The sequence below is a fragment of the Mirounga angustirostris genome, unplaced genomic scaffold (assembly GCF_029215605.1).
Source record: "Mirounga angustirostris isolate CCGP_5_RB_7025 unplaced genomic scaffold, mMirAng1.0.hap1 SCAF_15, whole genome shotgun sequence".
In the NCBI taxonomy this organism is placed as follows: Eukaryota; Metazoa; Chordata; class Mammalia; order Carnivora; family Phocidae; genus Mirounga; species Mirounga angustirostris.
The window spans coordinates 30,455,952-30,474,963 of NW_026991723.1; the positions used below are offsets into that span (position 1 = coordinate 30,455,952).

General features: G+C 39.3%; 1 protein-coding gene across 5 annotated transcripts in view; it reads left to right on the forward strand.

Annotated features, from left to right (window-relative positions):
* The window catches only part of HABP4 (hyaluronan binding protein 4), a 42,848-nt gene that overhangs the window by 12,547 nt on the left and 11,289 nt on the right, over positions 1-19,012 (forward strand). For all 5 annotated transcript variants that reach the window (XM_064579864.1, XM_064579866.1, XM_064579865.1 and 2 more), the window contains one exon: positions 8,286-8,369. In XM_064579864.1, the coding sequence (XP_064435934.1) occupies positions 8,286-8,369 (84 nt within the window). The remainder of the gene's footprint in view (positions 1-8,285; positions 8,370-19,012) is intronic.

Here is a 19,012-nt window from a genome sequence, read left to right on the forward strand (position 1 = left end):
TTAAATTCCTGGATATTCTATACTTTACTTTTCTGTGGCCTCCCCAAGTTCTCATATACATTGCTTCTTGATTTTATGAAATCATTTGCAGGTCAAGCTCAATGACAAGTTTCACTGAAGGTTCAAATCTGACATTTTTCTGAGGCTTCATAGTGTCTCAGATCTGTGCCAGTTTTGCTACTTAGAAGAGGTACTTGGTTCTGCTGTTTCATTTCATGGCTGCAGGGACAGTGCCTTCCTGTGTCTGCAAAGACTGGGCAGCAAGTGTTTCCGGGCAGCGCTGGGCAAGGAAGGGGTCCCCCAGCGCATGTTGTGGGGCAGGCTTTCCAAGCCTTGTCCTTGAGAGGAAAAAGAAACTTGTTGAATGTTTCTCAGTATAGGGTTTGATAGGATCTTGATTATGAATCTTTTAATTTTATTTATTTTTACTTTGATAATATATACTTTAAAAAGTAATACCTCTGAGTCACCTGATTTATCACCTTGTTTAATACCATCAGTCCAGGGGTGCCTGGGTGGCTCAGTTGGTTAAGCGTCCGGCTCTTGGTTTCAGCTCCGGTCATGATCTCAAGGTGGTGGGATCAAGTCCTGTGTCTGGGCTCCCTGCTCAGCAGGGAGTCTGCTTGAGGTTCTCTCCCTTTGCCGCTCCTCTGCCTCTCTAAAATGAATAAATAAATCTTTTAAAAAAAATAAAAGTTTGAGGGTTTTGCTGTAGTTAGTATTCCTCTTTGAAGGCATTGGCAGTGCTAACTAAATTTAAGGATAAGATGTTTTCAAAATGGTACAGTGAGCCATTTCCAATGTTAATGGTTTTCTTCAGCAGTTTGACAGTGGGTGCCTGTGTTGAAAGTAGAATTTTCTCCATTTGTGGTAATTAAAAAAATCAGATATCAGATATTATTTTCTTGGTACCAATTGAAACACACCCACAAAAGCAGTTTTCAGTAATGGTGCCTTCCAATTTTTATTTCAAAGAGCAAGATGGTCTTATGTAATAATCAAGTAACATTCGATTAAAATCTGTTCACGGTCATAGATTTGGGTAAGTGTGAAGTCTGAATTTGAACTAGATAACAAAGCCTTGAGGTGTTGAACATTGCTTTGTGGAATGTACTTGTGCAAACAGGCATTTTCTGCATTCATATAACTGAAGTCAAAATATACACATGGGCCCTGGGGCTTTATCTCTTTTCTGTAAATCCAGCATTGATTATCTACTTTCAGCAAAATAACAAAATCCACCAACATAAATTGTTGCTAATTTTGAAACCCCATGGTTCTGTAGTTTTGGTCACATGGTTCTATAAGAGCTGTAAGCACATTAGTTTTTTGTTTATTCATTAAATAATTTAGATCAACACAGGAGGGAGATCTGTGATTTCTCTCCTTTTTTAAGATCAGCTGGTCAAGTTTAAGAAATGCTGGTGTTTACATCGCCCTTTTATGATTTTTAATTGTTGAAAGCTATGAATTACCAATATACCTATGGTTTTTATCCTCTTGGTTTATTATGTTGCCAGGGGAATAAAGAGAAAGTTGGAGTAATTTGTGTGCTGCTGCTAGACTTGGGGGCTCCTGGGTTCCAGAACCTTCTGTGACCCTGCCCGGGTCAGCTGAAGTGCAGAGGCAGCCTCTGCAAAGGGGCCTCCACCAGGCAGAGCGGCAGCCGTGTCCTTCCAAACTCAGAGTGCATTTGATTTCCGACCGTTTTTTTAAAAGTAAAAATTAATTATTTGGAGCGCCTGGCTGCCTCAGTCAGAAGAGCATGCAGCTCCTGATCTTGGGGTCCTGAGTTCGAGCCTCACAGTGGGTGTAGAGATTACTAAAAAAAATAAATAAACTTTGAAAAAATTAATTATTCAAATTCTGGATCTAAAAAATTATTTTTAAAGTTCACTACAATAGCTTTGCATGATGAATAAAAAAACAAATGTAAAGTCAATTCTGTTATTACAGTTCAATTTATCTTTGCTTTTTAAAAAACAGCTTGTGTTGTGATACTTTTTCCTTAATGGGAGATGAAAAAGTGCTGGGGTCTGTATGTAGAGTATGAAATATTTCTAAGGGATATACTTATAGTGACTAATTTTAGCATTTCCCTGAGAATGAAATTTCTTTTGCTGGGACTGATTGTTTTTTGTTTTTTTTTTTTAAGATTTTATTTATTTATTTGACAGAGAGACACAGCGAGAGAGGGAACACAAGCAGGGGGAGTGGGAGAGGGAGAAGCAGGCTTCCCGCAGAGCAGGGAGCCCGATGCGGGGCTCGATCCCAGGACCCTGGGATCATGACCTGAGCCGAAGGCAGACGCTTAACGACTGAGCCACCCAGGTGCCCCGGGACTGGTTTTTTTAAAGTAATAATCATGTAGGATTAATGCTAACATAAAAAGGAAAATTTAAGATCATGTGTATTAGAACTCAAATTGTGTCTCATTGTGCTATAATTTCTAATCTGTAGGTTGTATTTAGATGTGATGGTATATAAATTGATGTTTCAGAGCCTTATTTTTCTGGCACAGTTATCACCAGCCTGTTTGTTTTCTGCACACTCATTATTGTGGAATGTTTCCATCATTTTCTAAAAGTTTGATACGGTGTATTCTTGTGTATTGTGAGTCATTTGACACTTGTAGGTTGAGAATTTTTTTTATTTTTTATTGAATTATAGTTGACATACAATATTGTATTAGTTTGAGGTGCATGACATAGTGATTTAACAATGATATACACTATGAAATGCTTACCACATTAACTGTAGTTTCCGTCTGTCACCATCATAAAAAGTATTACAGTATTACTGACTATATTTCCTATGTTGTACTTTTCATCTCCAGGACTTGTTTATGCCCCTACTGCAACTGCCCGTTTGTTCTCTGTATTTATGAGTCTTTTTTTCTTCATTTGTTTTGTTTTTTAGATTACATGTGTGAGTGAAAGCACATGGTATTTGTCTTTCTCTGTCTTACTTCACTTACCATAATATCTTTAGGTCCATCCATGTTGTCACAAATGGCAAGATTTTATCCTTTTTTATGGCTGATAATATCCCATTGTACATATATAGGACATCTTTATCCATTCATCGGTCAGTGGGCACTTAGATTTCTTCCATATCTTTTTTTTTTTATAAAGGAAATTTTTTTTTAAGATTTATTTATTTATTTATTTGACAGAGAGAGACACAGCGAGAGAGGGAACACAAGCAGGGGGAGTGGGAGGGGGAGAAGCAGGCTTCCTGCCAAGCAGGGAGCCCGATACGGGGCTTGATCCCAGGACCCTGGATCATGACCTGAGCCGAAGGCAGATGCTTAACGACTGAGCCACCCAGGCGCCCCTGATTTCTTCCATATCTTGACTATTGTAAATGTTGCAATAAATAAAAGGGTGCATATATCTTTTAAAATTCATCTTTTGGGGATCCTGGGTGGCTCAGCTGGTTAAGCGTCTACCTTTGGCATGGGTCATGATCCCGGAGTCCCAGGATGAAGTGCCGCTTCGGGCTTCCTGCTCGGTGAGGAGTTTGCTTCTCCCTTCTGCCCCTCACCCTGCTCGTGCTTTTGCTCTCTTTCTCTCAAATAAATAAATAAAATTAAAAAAAAAATAAAAAAAATAGAATTCATCTTTTGGGGCACCTGAGTGGCTCAGTTGGTTAAGCGTCTGACTTGTGATTTTGACTCAGGTTGTGGGATTGAGCCCTGCATCAGGCTCCATGCTTGGTGGGGAGTCTGCTTGGGATTCTCTCTCCCCCTCTGCCCCTCTCCCCGCTTGTGCACGCACTCTCTCTCTTAATCAATCTCATAAATAAATAAGTAAATACATACATACATACAATTCATCTTTTCATTGGGGGGTGGGGTAAATATCCAAAGTGGCATTGCTGGATCATAGGGTAATTCTATTTTAATTGTTTGAGTAACCTCCATACTGTTTGCCATAGTGGCTGCACCAATTTATATTCCCACCGACAGTGCACAAGGATTCCCTTTTCTCCACATCCTCAGCAACACTTATTACTTCTTGTCTTTTTAATACTAGCTATTCTGACTGGTGTGAGATTGTATCTCATTGTGGTTTTGATTTTTGCATTTCCCTGATGATGAGTGATGTTGAGCATCTTTTATGTATCTGTTGGCCATCTGTATGTCTTCTTTGGAGAAGTGTCTAGTCAACTCCTCTGCCCATTTTTAAATTGGACTGTTAGGTTTTTTTGGTGTTGAGTTGTATGAGTTCTTTATATATTTTGGATATTGACCCCTTTTCAAAGATCTTCTCCCATTCAGTAGGTCGCCTTTTCATTTTCTTGATGGTTTCTTTCATTGTGCAAAGCTTTTTATTTAGTTTGATGTAGTCCCAATAGTCTGTTTTTGCTTTTGTTTCCCTTGGCTGAGGAGACAGATACAGAAAAATATTGCTAAACAGATGTCCAGGAGTTTCATACCTATGGTTTATTTGTTTCTTTCTTTCTCTCTCTCGGGGATTTTATGGTTTCAGTTTTTACATTCAGGTCTTTAATCCATTTTGATTTTATTTTTGTGTATGGTGTAAGGAAGTGGTCCAGTTTCATCCTTTTGCATGTAGTCGTCCAGTTTTCCCAATACTACTTGTTGAAGAGGCTGTCTTTTCCCCATTGCATGTTCTTGCCTTCTTTGTCATAGACTAATTGACCATATAAGCATGGGTTTAGTTCTGGGCTCTCTTCTGTTGCATTGATCTATATCTTTATTATTGTATCAGTACTATACTGTTTTGTTATTACAGCTTTGTAGTATAGTTTGAAATTTGGGATTGTGATCTCTTTAGCTTTGTTCTTCTCTCAAGTGTGCTTTGGCTGTTTGGGGTCTTTTGTGGTTCCATACACCTTTAGGATTGTTTGTTTTAGTTCTGTGAAGAATACCATTGGCATTTTGGGATTGCATTGAATCTATAATTGCTTTGTGGTGGCCTGGACATTTTAACAATGTTATTTCTTTCAATCCATGAGCATAGAGTATCTTTTCATTTATTTGTGTTGTCTTCAATTTCTTTTATTAGTGTCTTATAGTTTTCACAGTACAGGTCTTTCACCTCCTTGGTTCAGTTTATTCATAGGCATTTTATTCTTTTTAATGCAATTGTATATGGGATTGTTTTGTAATGTCTCTGCTAATTCATTATTAATATATAGGAATGCAGCAGATTTCTGTATATTCATTTTGTCCTGCAACTTTACTGAAATCATTTATTCTAATGATTTTTTGGTGGGTAATTTAGGGTTTTCTATGTATATTATCATGTCATCTGCAAATAGTGACAGTTTTATTTCTTACCTATTTGGATGCCTTTTATTTCTTTTTCTTGTCTGATTGGTGTGGCTAGGACTTTTAGTACTATGTTGAATAAAAGTGGTGGGAGTGGACATCCTTGTTTTGTTCCTGATCTTAGAGGAAATGTTTTCAGTTTTTCACCATTGAGTATGATATTGGCTATGAGTTTTTCATATATGACCTTTATTATGTTGAGGTATGTTCCCTCTATACCCACTGTGTTGAGAGTTTTTATCATGAATGGATGTTGAATTTTGTGAATTGCTTTTTCAGCATCTATTGAGATGGTCATATCATTTTCATCTTCATTTTGTTAATGTGGTAGGTCACGTTGATTGATGTGCAGGTATTGAGTTCATCCTTGCATTCCTGGGATAAATCCAATATGATCATGGTAAATGAATTGAACGCTGTTTGCTAATATTTTGTTACAGATTTTTACATCTATGTCCACCAGGGATATTGGCCTGTAATTCTTTCTGTAGTGTCTTTTTTTTTTTTTTTTACTTCAGTGTAAGGGTAATCCTGGCCTCGTAGAGTAAATTTGGAAGCATTTCTTCGTCTTTATTTTTTGGAATAGTTTGAGAAGGATAAATATTAACTCTTCTTTAAATATTTGATAGAATTTACCTATGAAACCATCTACTCCTAGAGTTTTTTTTATTGCTAACTCAATTTCATTACTAATAATTGGCCAGTTACGGATTTTTTATTTCTTCCTGTTCAGTCTTGGATGATTGTTTGTTTCTAGGAATTTATCCATTTCTTCTAGTTGTCCAGTTTGTTGGTGTATAATTTTTTGTAGTAGTCTCTTATGATTCTTTGTATTTCTGTAGTGTCAGTTATAACATCGTTCATTTGCAATTTTATTTATTTGGGTTCTCTCTTTTTATTTTTTTTTCCCTTGATGAATCTGGCTAAAGGTTTATCAATTTTATTTATCTTTTCAAAGAACCAGCTCTTAGTTTCATGAACCTTTTCATTGTGCTTATTGTTTCTATTTCATTTATTTCTGCTCTGATCTTTATTATTTCTTTTCTTATACTCACTTTGGGCTTTGTTCCTCTTTTTCTAGTTCCTTTAGGTGTAGAGTTAAATTGTTTGAGATTTTTCTTGGTTTTTGAGATAGGCTTGCATTGTTATAAACTTCCCTCTTAGAACTGCTTTTGCTGTGTCCCAAAGATTTTGGGCCATTGCGTTGTTGTTGTTGTTTTTAAAGATTTTATTTCTTTGAGAGAGAGAAAGAGAGCACAAGCCAGGGGAGGGCCAGAGGGAGAGGGAGAAGCAGGCTCCCTGCTGAGCAGGCAGCCTGACCCCAGGACCCTGGGATCATGACCTCAGCTGAAGGCAGTGCTTAACCGACTGAGCCACCCCGGTGCCCCTGGACCAATGTGTTTTCATTAGTCTCAAGGTATTTTTGATTTCCTCTTTGATTTCTTTGTTGACCCATTGGTTTTTTAGTAGCATGTTGCTTAGCATCTACATGGGTGTGTTTTTTCCAGTCTTATTATTGTAATTGATTTCTGGCTTTATATTATGATCAGAAAAAGATGCTTGATATGATTTCAGTCTTTTAAATTCATTGAGACCTATTTTGTGGCCTAACATGTGATTTATCCTGGAGAATATTTCAAGTGCACTCGAAAAGAGTGTATATTCTGCTGTTTGGGGATGGTTTGTTCTATATCTGTTAAGTCCATCTGGCCTAATGTGTCTTTCAAAGCCACTGATTGATTTTCTGTCTGGATGATCTATCCATTAATGTAAGTGGGTGTTAAAGTCTTGTACTATTACTGTATCACTATTGATTTCTCCTTTTATGTCTGTTAACATTTACTTTATATGTTTAGGTGCTCCTGTGTTGGGTGCATAGATATTTATAATTGTTATATTCTTTTCTTGGATTGATCTCTTTATCATTATATAGTATTCTTCCTTGTCTCTTGTTAAGAGTTTTTGTTTTAAAGTCTATTTTGTCTGATAAAAATATTGATACCCCAGCTTTTTTTTTTTTTTGCTTCTATTTGTGTGATAAATGTTTTTTCCATCTCTTCATTTTCAGCCTGTGTATGTCTTTAGGTCTAAGTGAGTCTCTTGTAGGCAGAATACAGATGGGTCTTGCTTTTTTTATCCATTCAGTCACCTTACATCTTTTATTGGAGCATTTAGTCCAGTTATTGATAGGTGTGCATTACTGCCATTTTGTTAATCGTTTCCTGGTTGTTTTTTTTTTTTTTTTTTCTTTTCCTTTATTCTCTTGCTTTCTTCGCGTGTGATTTGATGACTTTCTTAATATTATGTTTGGATTCTTTTCTCTTTATTTTTTGTGTATCACAGGTTTTTGGTTTGTGATTACCGTGAGGTTCATATATGACATCCTATGTATTTAGCAATCTGTATTGTTGATGGTCGCTTAAATTTGAACACATTCTAAAAGCACAGGTTGAGAAATTTTATGGCCTCTGCTAATACCTGAAATTTCCTAGGACAGTAAGAGTTTTAAATAATTGTTCTTGTTTATTATAAGCTATTTTTAATTTTAGGCCATTCGTAGAAACTTCTTTTTCTAAAAGTACTTTTCACATCTTTCAAGTAATTTCAGTGGATTAGCAGTTTTCTCATTTTCATTTTGATGCAGATTACCTGTTTGTGTATATAATTACTTGAATGGTATTTACTTACAAAAAAGGATATTAACATGTATTTTTTTTTTACTTTTAAAGATTTTATTTTATTTATTTGAGAGAGAGAACATGAGAAGGGGGGATGGTCAGAGGGAGAAGCAGACTCCCTGCTGAGCAGGGAGCCCCATGTGGGACTCAATCCTGGAACTCCGGGATCATGACCTGAACCGAAAGCAGATGCTTAACCAACTGAGCCACCCAGGCGCCCCCAAAATGTATTTTTTTTTATCTTGTATATGTAAGAGCATTGATGTGAACATATTTGTGTGACCAGAATGATTCTCACTGCTTTTCAGTGACGTGGAGCAGACTGCACCAATGGAAGAGACCACAGCGGTGGAAGAGTCCCCCGGCCCCCTGGAGGAGGAATCTCCAGCCAAGTGGGTATTTTATTCATTTTCCCCATGGATTGTTGGTCTTTTTCTCAACGATTCCTAAGAGTCCTTCACTGAGCAGGAAGCTCACCTTTTATTATATCACAGAATGTTGATCTTGATATATTAATGAATAATCGAACTCATTAATAATTCAAGTAATCTAGTGACTGATTATTAATGATAATTAATGAGTTAAGTTTAGGTATTCCACCCAGTGCCCACATCCTCTTTTCCATCAGCAGCTTGTACTGTAATTAATCTTCCTTTATCAGGACCCTCATCTTTTGTCCCTTTATTCTGAGTCCATCCTCCCTCTTTCTTCATGGAGCTGAGGTCCCTGATCCACTTCTAGCATCCTTGCCCAGTCCTTAAACTCCCTTGCCCTTGGATCTTTTGTTGTGCCTTGCTAGCAGAACCCACCTCCTGGATGACCACCAGCTGTCTGCCTTCTCTCTCCCTGCACCCTCAGGCTGAGCACTGCAGCTCACACCGCAGAGCCAACAGGAACCCTTGTAAGTTCTCAATCCCCTGCATTCTGAAACGAGCCCTCAACACTGCCCAGCATTCCTCTTTTCTTGCGCTCACTCTTTCTCCCGCTCTTTACAAAGATCAATTCCATCCTTTGTGTCTCCTTAAAACCCTGACACCGCCCCCACTTTCCCCTCCCCCGCTCCTTCCCATACCCACACCACCTCTTTCGTTTTCTGGATACAACTTTGCCTCCTATGTCACACAGAAATTGGGAGCCATCAGATGGGAACTTTATCATCTTTCCACTCTTAGAGGTACAAACCGGCCTGCACCGGCTTGCCTCCGAACCTCCTTCCCTCGTGGTCAGATAGAGGCGCCATCTCTCCTGCCACTTGCTCAGGCTTTGGATCCTGTTCCTGTGGAGAAACCTCACACTGTCAGCTCCCTCCCTTTGAGGTATATTCACCTTCCTCCCCACTTTGGTCTTTATCAACAGTTTCGGCATGCTCAGTGTCACCTATTTTAAATCTGCTACTCTTGCCCCACATTCTCATTCAGCTACCTTTCTCAGCATTGTATGTACTCTTTCTTCATTTCCTCTCTTCTCACTTAAGCCTCACTTCACTCCAGGTCTGGCTCTGTCCCCATTGCCCTTCGGAAACAGTCACCACATGTCTCCACACCTAATAGATGTTTCCTTCAGCATCTTTCTTGACCTGTCAGAGCATTTGGCTTTATTGATTTCTTCTTAAGCTTGCCTTCCCTGGTTTCTGTGATATCTGTACTCTTCTGGTTTTCCTTCTGCCTCTCAGCGCCTCCTTTGCAGACTCATCCTTGTCTTTCTGGTCTTTTAAAATGTTGAGTTCTTCAGGGCTCTGCCACAGGCCCTCTTTTTAGTGTCCTTTATAGGATCTCATGCACCTTTGCAGCTTGAATAGTCATTTATGTGCGGACCCCAGACTGTATCTCTGGCTCCCACCGTCAGCGTGGGCTCCGGGTGTGTGTATTTAGCTGCCTACTTGGGACACCTCCCCATAGACATCGCAGATGCTCCTCCTGCTGTACATGTCCAGGAGAAGTCCAGAAACCTCTGTCCTCATCAGGTGTTTCCATCTTGTGGAACAGCCCGTTGCCATCCATCCAGTTGCACAAATCAGAAACCTAGGAGTCACCCTTGAGACTTCCTTCTTCTCGACCCTCTTCCTTCCCCCAAATCCAGTCTGTCACCCTGCCCTGGTAATAGATACCTTCTCATCTCCTCTCATCTCCACTCCTCACCGTCCTCTCATCCGGTCTGTCACGGGGCTTTGTGCTTTCTCACCTTCGACCAGCCATTTCCACAGCACTGTGGCTTTCACACTAGCATTCTGGTCTCATGTCCTCACCCCTGGTGCAAGACCCCAGGGGCTTGCTGTTCTTTTTCCCGCCCCTTGATCTGACCTGTACAGTCCTGCACGGTCTGTGCCCCTCAGAGCCCTCAAGTGCCGCTGCTCAGGTGCCTTCTGTGGGTGCAGCACGTGGCCCCATCTGGCGTTCGCAAGCCCCTTTCTCCTGCCCCCGCCCCACGCATGCCAGGGTGCTGCTGCAAGTGCTGTGGCCTTTTTTCCCCTACCTCACTTCCAGACCCCTTCACTCTTCCCTGATTTAACTCTTCCTCATTCTTCAGCTGCCGAGAGGCAAGGTGTCCAGTGGTCAAGATCACAGACCCCTGGCCAGCATGTGGGTTCACGTCCCAACCCTGCCACGTACTAGTTTGGGCAGGTTATTTATTCTCTCTGTGCCAGTTTTCTTCATGTGTAAAATGGGAATAATAATAGTACCTACATCTTAGCGTTGTTATAAGGACTGGTTGGCTGTGTGTGTGTGCGCGTGCGTGTGCTGTATAAATATCTGCTGTCATTATTCTCCTTATTGCAAGAGTAAAATGCTGCAATGATGCAATGATGGAAGCTGTTAATTTACTATTCAGAACAACTAAGAAATATTTTGAATTAAAGAAATAAGTTAACAATATGAATATTTAGACAGCTAACTAAGGAAGTAGATTAAAGTTTATAGGAATGTTGAGAAAGTGAGTTAACTAGACACCTTCAGGAAAAATTGTATCTTTTTTGAGCCAATAAACCATTTATACAAATTCAGGCTATGTAAGGCAGAATAATAGAGTCAATTACAGCATAACTCTAATCTATGGAATTGAGTGAGGTACTCTAGCTTTCATAATATTAGACAAAATAATTCAGTTGGCTACTCTGGAAGACAAAATAGTACTTAATGATTTGGTGACAGTCTCACGGTCTGCAGGGTCCTAGCAGAGCTAGCTGGCAGACCCCCCTCTTCTCTGCTGACTGCAGTGGACAGTGAGCGTCTAGTTAGAACTGCAGGAGCTGGGCCGTGGTGCAGGGGCATGGCCATCCAGTGGCCCACCGTGCTGTGAAGTTCTTGTTTCTGCACTGCCCTGTCAAACTTTAAAATTATCACAATAATACTATTACAGTTTTTTGATAATTTCAAAATTACGTTTGCATTTGAGAAGTACATCTGGTGACAGTGATGCTCTCTGATCTCCGCTTTATCCGAATGCTGATCTAACACTCAGGCTGATCTGGCACCCAGCCAAAATGTATATTCAGTGCACCTCTCAGTTTAGAACTTCCTGATAGATTAATTTAATGTACCCTCACTTATGTTCAGACATACACCCCAAAGAGCATAGATTTTCCTCAGATTGGACACATTTTGTTGACAAATGTGCTATTCCCTTCCTTTTCTTCTTCCCTCCTTCCCCCTTTCATTATGGAAGTATTACGTGTTCCTTATCACAGGGTGTTCTCATGTCTGAGGATGCTTGTGATGACGTCTTGGGAGTATTTTGCTACAAGACTATAAGAATAAATCTAACATTTACAGAGCATTTGTTGTGTGCCAGGAGCTGCTCTAAATGCTTCCATGTCTTAACGCCTTAACCCTTTGCTGCCCCTCAGTGAAGGAGTCGACACTGTTGCTGACCTCATGGGGAGACATAGAGGTGAAAGGACTTGCTAAGAATTGCAGAGCTAGCGTTCAAAGCAGATGTTGTTGGACATTCATGCTCTTACCTGCAGTGAATGGCAGGAATGGTTGAAAAGTGCCATTTACACCAATTTGCTATGAAGAACTGAAAAGGCGAGAAGATGTTGGTTGTGTGAGCAGAGGAGGGGCTGCTAGGGTGGCTGAGGACTTCCCTATTCAGTAATATGGAACAATGCTCCCCTCCTTCCTTAAAAGTAAAAAAGTCCTTGTGACTAACATAATAATAAAAAAAGAGAGAGTGTTGAGGAAGCATCATTACAAAATGCCTGCAATGAAATATTTTTCATTATAGTTTGTTTCCAAGTATTTTTTGCTTAGACAGTGAAGATTGAATCTTCTTAAAGCCGGAAAACACCTCTTTAAAACATATATGGCAAATTTCTGAGGAGCTCACAAGTTTAGTATCAAATTCACTTCCCTTTCAGTACTTGGGAAGGAAGAGATATTGTTTACATGTTAGGTTAAATCCACTTGCCCTGGTTAAGTAGTCAATCAAGTTTTATTTCTAGAATACACTTTTTTTCAGTTCCCTACACCCTTTCACGTATTGAGGTGAAAAGATACTGACTAAATGGATATTTGGACGTTTGGCGTTATGTATGTTTTCTCTGCCCACATCTTGACTGTCTTCTATCTGAGTGTATTTCTCTGCCCTCTTATTCCCTAAAGAGCACAGAGTTTGAGTCTGGGCTTTGGAGATAGAATGAGTGGATATGAAACATGGCACTTTCATTTGTTAACATATGACCTCTGCCTCAGTTTCCTTACCTGTAAAATGGAGCTATTAATTGGATCTAACTCATGGGATTAATTATCATGACCAAATTAATGTAAAGCGCTTTGAATAGCATCTGGCACCTAGTAAGCATGCAGTAAATGTTAGCATTATTGCCTCATTTATTTTTAAATTAAGTAACAGTTGTTAAAACAGTTCTATTTCTTCTATAATTTCACCCATTTAGAAACAAATGTTTAACTATAAAATTTGCATATAGCATTATTCACATTACAAATCGTAGATTAAACCACTTTATATCTATAAGCAGCTTTGATGGAAAATCATCTCCCAAGATTTTTAATAATGTACCAAGAACTGTGAAGGTCTTTGAATTAGTCAAAAGGTAGGGGGAAAGGGGTGTTAAATTTAGAGTGATAGCAATTACAGTGCTTTTATAACAGAAATATAACCGCTTTCATCCCTCTGGAACTGAGGGATTAATTATACATCTCTTCCTGTTGAAAATCCAGTCTGCTAAAACTGCCAGTAAAAACTGCATTTGGTGCCAATTCAGATAGGAAATGGGATCTGCCTCACAGAGCTTTCATAGAATGTGTTTTTGTAATAATTTGTAGTCAATAGAGAATGAGGTTAACGAGCCTGTCCTTGGTGATTTTATACTGCTCCCAACATGGCTTGTTGCAATGACAGATGGTAAGGGAGGATGCATCGGGCACATCTGTACATCCACTCATGAGTGGTGGCCCCAGAGTGAACGGGGGCAGGGCGATCACTTTCAAGGAGGGAATCACTTGCCACAAATGCTCTCTTCTGAGCTCCACTGTTTGCTTCACTTTGTCTGTGTATCACTTCAAGACTGCATCTCCCATATGCCTTACCCTTTTATGTTCTAGCCCTTCATGTTTAGATATGATGTTCTTTAAGACAAGCAAACAGAAAAAGTACTTCTTTTGTGGTCTTAACACAAAGTCTGTTCTTACTGAACTTTTTGGAATTTATTAACTTCTATTAGGTCATCTGAGTTATGAAAGAATCCTCAAATTCATTGCATCAGTTTTAGAAATCAGAACTAGATTATAGTCTGTAATCAGAATAGCATTATAGAAATGAGTTCTGCTGTAGGGGCGCTTGGGTGGCTCAGTCGGTTGGGCGTCTGCCTTTGGCTCAGGTCATGATCCCAGGGTCCTGTGATCGAGCCCCGCATTGGGCTCCCTGCTGGGCGGGAAGCCTGCTTCTCCCTCTCCCACTCCCCCTGCTTGTGTTCCCTCTCTCGCTGTCTCTCTCTCTGTCAAATAAATAAATAAAATCTTTAAAAACAAAAAAAGAAAGAAATGGGTTCTGCTGGTTTCCTAATTCTGTAACAAGTAGCCTAAAGGACTTTCCCCTCATGAATCCTTTATTTTTGGATCTGTAGTAGAGATTATGTTGTTATAGAAGGATGTATATAAAAAATAGTATAATGAACCTCCATCTAAGTTATTCCTCTTAGACTTTTATCAAATCATGGCCATTCTTGTTTCATATATATCTACCCATTTCCTCTTCCCCCCAGGATATCATATCATTCTTAAATGTTTCAGAGTGTTCTATCTAAAAGTCTACTCTTTTTTTTTTTTAAAGATTTATTTATTTGAGAGAGAGAACGAGTGCAGGGGGAGGGGCAAAGGGAGAGGGAGAGAGAGTCTTAAGCAGACTCCCCGCTGAGCACAGAGCCTGACGTGGGGGCTCAGTCTCACGACCCTGAAATCACGACCTGAGCCAAAACCAAGAGTCAGACACTTAACCGACTGTGCCACCCTGGTGCCCGTAAAAGTCTACTCTTTTTAACTGCAATAATGTTATCCCATATCTGGGCAGTTTGTCAGTTTCCCTGATTGTCTCAAAATCTCTTTTTAAAGATTTATTTATTTATTTATTTATTTGAGAGAGAGAGAGAATGAGAGACAGAGAGCATGAGAGGGAGGAGGGTCAAAGGGAGAAGCAGACCCCCTGCCGAGCAGGGAGCCCGATGCGGGACTCGATCCTGGGACTCCAGGATCATGACCTGAGCCGAAGGCAGTCGCCCAACCAACTGAGCCACCTAGGCGCCCCACAAAATCTCTTTTTAAAACAACTTATTTGTTTGAATTAATATTGAAATATACATCTCAATTGGTATATCTCATCTCTTTTTAAAACAGTACTGTGGAGATACAGTTCACATCCAGTGGGTGACATATATTTATTATGTACAGTCTCACAAGCCTTGACATCCATATATACTTGTAAAACCATTACCACAGTCAAAATGATGAGCATATCCATCAACCCCAAAAGTTTCTTTTTATCCTTTTGTCATTCCTCCCTCCAGCCTCTTTCCCCCCAGGCAGCCAGTGATCTACTTATTGTCACTAAAGATTAGTTTGCAGTTGCTACAGTTTTCTGTAAATGGAATCATCCATCATGTATTCTTTTTTGCCTATGTTCTTTCACTGAGCATACTTTTGAGATTCATCCATGTTGCTGCATGTATCAGTAGTTCACTCCTTTTTATCGCCCAGCGGTATTCCACCGTACAGATAGACTGCAGGTTCTTTATCCGTCTACCTGCTGGTCATTTCGGTTGTTTCCAGTTCTTGCTATTACAATTGAAGCTGCTATGAACATTTTTGTGTGTAAGTCTTTCTGGGATATACATTTTCATCTCCCCTGTGTAAATGCCTAGGAGTGGAATGGTTGCACTGACTCTAGGGCAGGTGTATATATAACTTTTTAAGAAACTGACAAACTTTTCTAAAGTGGTTGTTCCAGTTTTTATGATTTTTAGCCATTATAATAGGTTTATATGTCATTGGGGTTTTACTTTGTATTTCCCTATTGACTAATGATGTTAAAGCAACTTTTTATGGGTTATTTGCCATCTGTATATGTTCTTTAATAAAGAGTGTTGAAATTGCCCATTTTATAACTGTTTTTTTATTACTTTGTTTTGAGAGTTCTTCATATATTCCGGATTTAAGTCCTCCATCAGGTATATGATTTGCAAATATTTTCTTCCAGTCCGTAGCCTGTCTTTTCATTCTCTCAACAGTGTCCTTTGAAGAGCAGCAGTTTTAATTTTGATGAAGTCTACTTTTTATCATCTTTATCTTTTATTGATCCTGCTTTTGGCCTCAAATCTAAGAAATCTTTGCCCAATTTAATATCACAAAGGTTTTCTCCTGTAAGTTTAATAATTTGGGTTTTTATATTTAGGTCTGTGATCCATTTTGAGTTGATTTTTTATTCAGTGTGAGGTGGGGATCAAAGTTCCCTTTTTTTCTTTTTTTAGCATATGTATATCCAGTTATTACAGCACATGAAGCACCATTGTTAAAAATCAGTTGCCCAGGGCGCCTGGGTGGCTCACTTGGTTAAGCGTCTGCTTTCGGCTCAGGTCATGATCCCAGGGTCTTTGGATCGAGTCTCGCATCGGGCTCCTTGCTCAGCAGGGAGCCTGTTTCTCCCTCTGTCTGCTGCTCCCCCTGCTTGTGCTCCCTCTCTCTCTGACAAATAAATAAATAAAATCTTTAGGAAAAAGAAAATCAGTTGCCCACTTATGTCTAGGCCTCTTTCTCTACTCTATGCTTTGTTCCATTGGTTTGTTTATGTTACACTAATATTACACTATCTTGATTATTCTTAAGTCTTAATCTATATGTTTTTTCTTTCCCTTGCAATTTATTTGTCAGAGAAACTGGGTCGTATGTTCAGAGTCAGAATTTTACTTGAGTGCTTCCCTGTGGGCAATGGTGTGCTGGTAAATATTCAACATCTGGCTCTCTAGGATGAAAAAGCCTGGATCTGTTGCACTTGCTGGTTTCTATGGTGTAAATATTCCCATCATGGCTGATTTAAAACTACCAGTGTGTCATCTGAATGCAGAGTCAGAAAGAGATGTGCAATAGTACGCTATTATGTAACATTTCCACTATATACATACATTAGGTATAATTAACCCAAGAGCATAGATAAAGGTAAAATATAGTGAAATTCACTATTAGGGAATAGTGAATTGTGATTATTTATTCCTTCACTTTAATATAGTTAATTGTAAGTTTATATAATTTAATTTTTAACAGTGATTAAGAGCCAGCTCACAAAATTAGTAAAAATTTAACAATTGGCTGTGAGCCCGTTCAAACTGGTGCAAGCCAGTTGCAACACAGCATTGCTTGTAGAGTAGTTGAATGTGTTCTCTGTCCCCTGGATTTTCTGTATTCCCTGAAAATTAATAGTGAAAGTGAGAGAGGGTTGATCAAATTCAGCTTCAGCTTTTTGCAGGATTGTTTCATAGGTTTTGGAAGGCTGCTGGTCATCATTGCCTTGATGCATTATTCCATTAAGGCTGCACACTGGTGATAGTCGGATAATCTCATTCTTTTTTCACTTACTAGCTGGCGTGATCTGTAAAGAAACACTTACCTAGAACTAGTTGATTATAGTGAGGTAGAAGTTTGTTTAAGAAATGTAGGATAGGGCGCCTGGGTGGCTCAGTTGGTTAAGCAACTGCCTTCGGCTCAGGTCATGATCCTGGAGTCCCGGGATCGAGTCCCGCATCGGGCTCCCTGCTCGGCAGGGAGTCTGCTTCTCTCTCTGACCCTCCTCCCTCTCATGCTCTCTGTATCTCATTCTCTCTGTCTCAAATAAATAAATAAAATCTTAAAAAAAAAAAAATGTAGGATAAATAAAAGGTACTAGAAGTACCTTTTAGAATAGTGAGTTGGTTCGGTTCCCTATCATACTTCCGAGCTATGAGTGACTTTTCTTAAGTGTCATTATGAACTTAGAGATTTAAACATATTTCGCGTGTTTCAACCCACTGAGTTTTTTATTCTTATGGGTTCTTTAACCCATTTTTTTTAGCTGGAGGGAACTTCTTCAAATTGATTCTTGATCCTTTACACACACTCAGTCATCTTTAATGGCTTTCTTGTGTTTTGGTAAGATGTATTCTGAACTCATCATCTATACTTCCTACCCAATACAAAATACCTCACACAGAGTTATTTTTCCAAAGAGAGCCATTTTCCTTTAATAGAATATGGGAGTTAGAGACCACAGTCTGAGCACTAGGGGTGCTCACTGCTACTAGGTTCTTGATTGTTTCTAGGACATTTAAGTAGACAGAGCTAAGAAATACACACACATTTTAATTTATTTTTTATTTTTAAAATTTTTTAAAATTTTAAATTCTATTTTATTATGTTGTTAGTCACCATATATTACATCATTAGTTTTTGATGTAGTGTTGCGTGATTCATTCTATATAACACCCAGTGCTCCATGCAGTACATGCCCTCCTTAATACCTATCACCAGGCTAACCCATCCCCCGCCACCTCCCCTCTAAAACCCTCAGTTTGTTTCTCAGGGTCCATAGTCTCTCATGGTTTGTCTCCCCTTCCGATTCCCCCCCTTCATTTTTCCCTTCCTACTATCTTCTTCTTCATTTTTTTTTTTTAACATATAATGTATTATTTGTTTCAGAGGTACAGGTCTGTGATTCATCAGTCTTACACAATTGACAGCACTCACCATAGCACATACCCTCCCCAATGTCTATCACCCAGCCACCCCATGCCTCCCACCCCCCACACTCCAGCAACCCTCAATTTGTTTCCTGAGATTAAGAATTCCTCATATCAGTGAGATCATGTGATACATACATGTCTTTCTCTGATTGACTTATTTCACTTAGCATAATACCCTCTAGTTCCATCCACGTCATTGCAAATGGCAAGATTTCATAATTTTTTTTGATGGCTGCATAATATTCCATTGTATATATAGACCACATCTTCTTTATCCATTCATCTGTTGATGGACATCTTGTCTCTTTCCATAGTTTGGCTATTGTGGACGTTGCTGCTATAAACATTGGGGTGTAGGTGCCCCTTCAGTTCACTACATTTGTATCTTTGGGGTAAATACCCACTAGTGCAATTGCTGGGTCGTAGGGTAGCTCTATTTTCAACTTTTTGAGGAACCTCCATACTGTTTTCCAGAGTGGCTGCACCAGCTTGCATTCCCACCAAGAGTGTATCAGGGTTCCCCTTTCTCCGCATCCCCACCAACATCTGTCGTTTCCTGACTTGTTAATTTTAGCCATTCTGACTGGTGTGAGGGGGTATCTCATTGAGGTTTTGATTTGGATTTCCCTGATGCCGAGGGGTGTTGAGCACTTTTTCATGTGTCTGTTGGCCATTTGGATGTCTTCTTTGGAGAAATGTCTGTTCATGTCTTCTGCCCATTTCTTGATTGGATTATTCTTTGGGACACGCATACACTTTTTAGATAAAATATATTATGAGTTTATTCATTATTTCCATTTGAAATTTAAGACT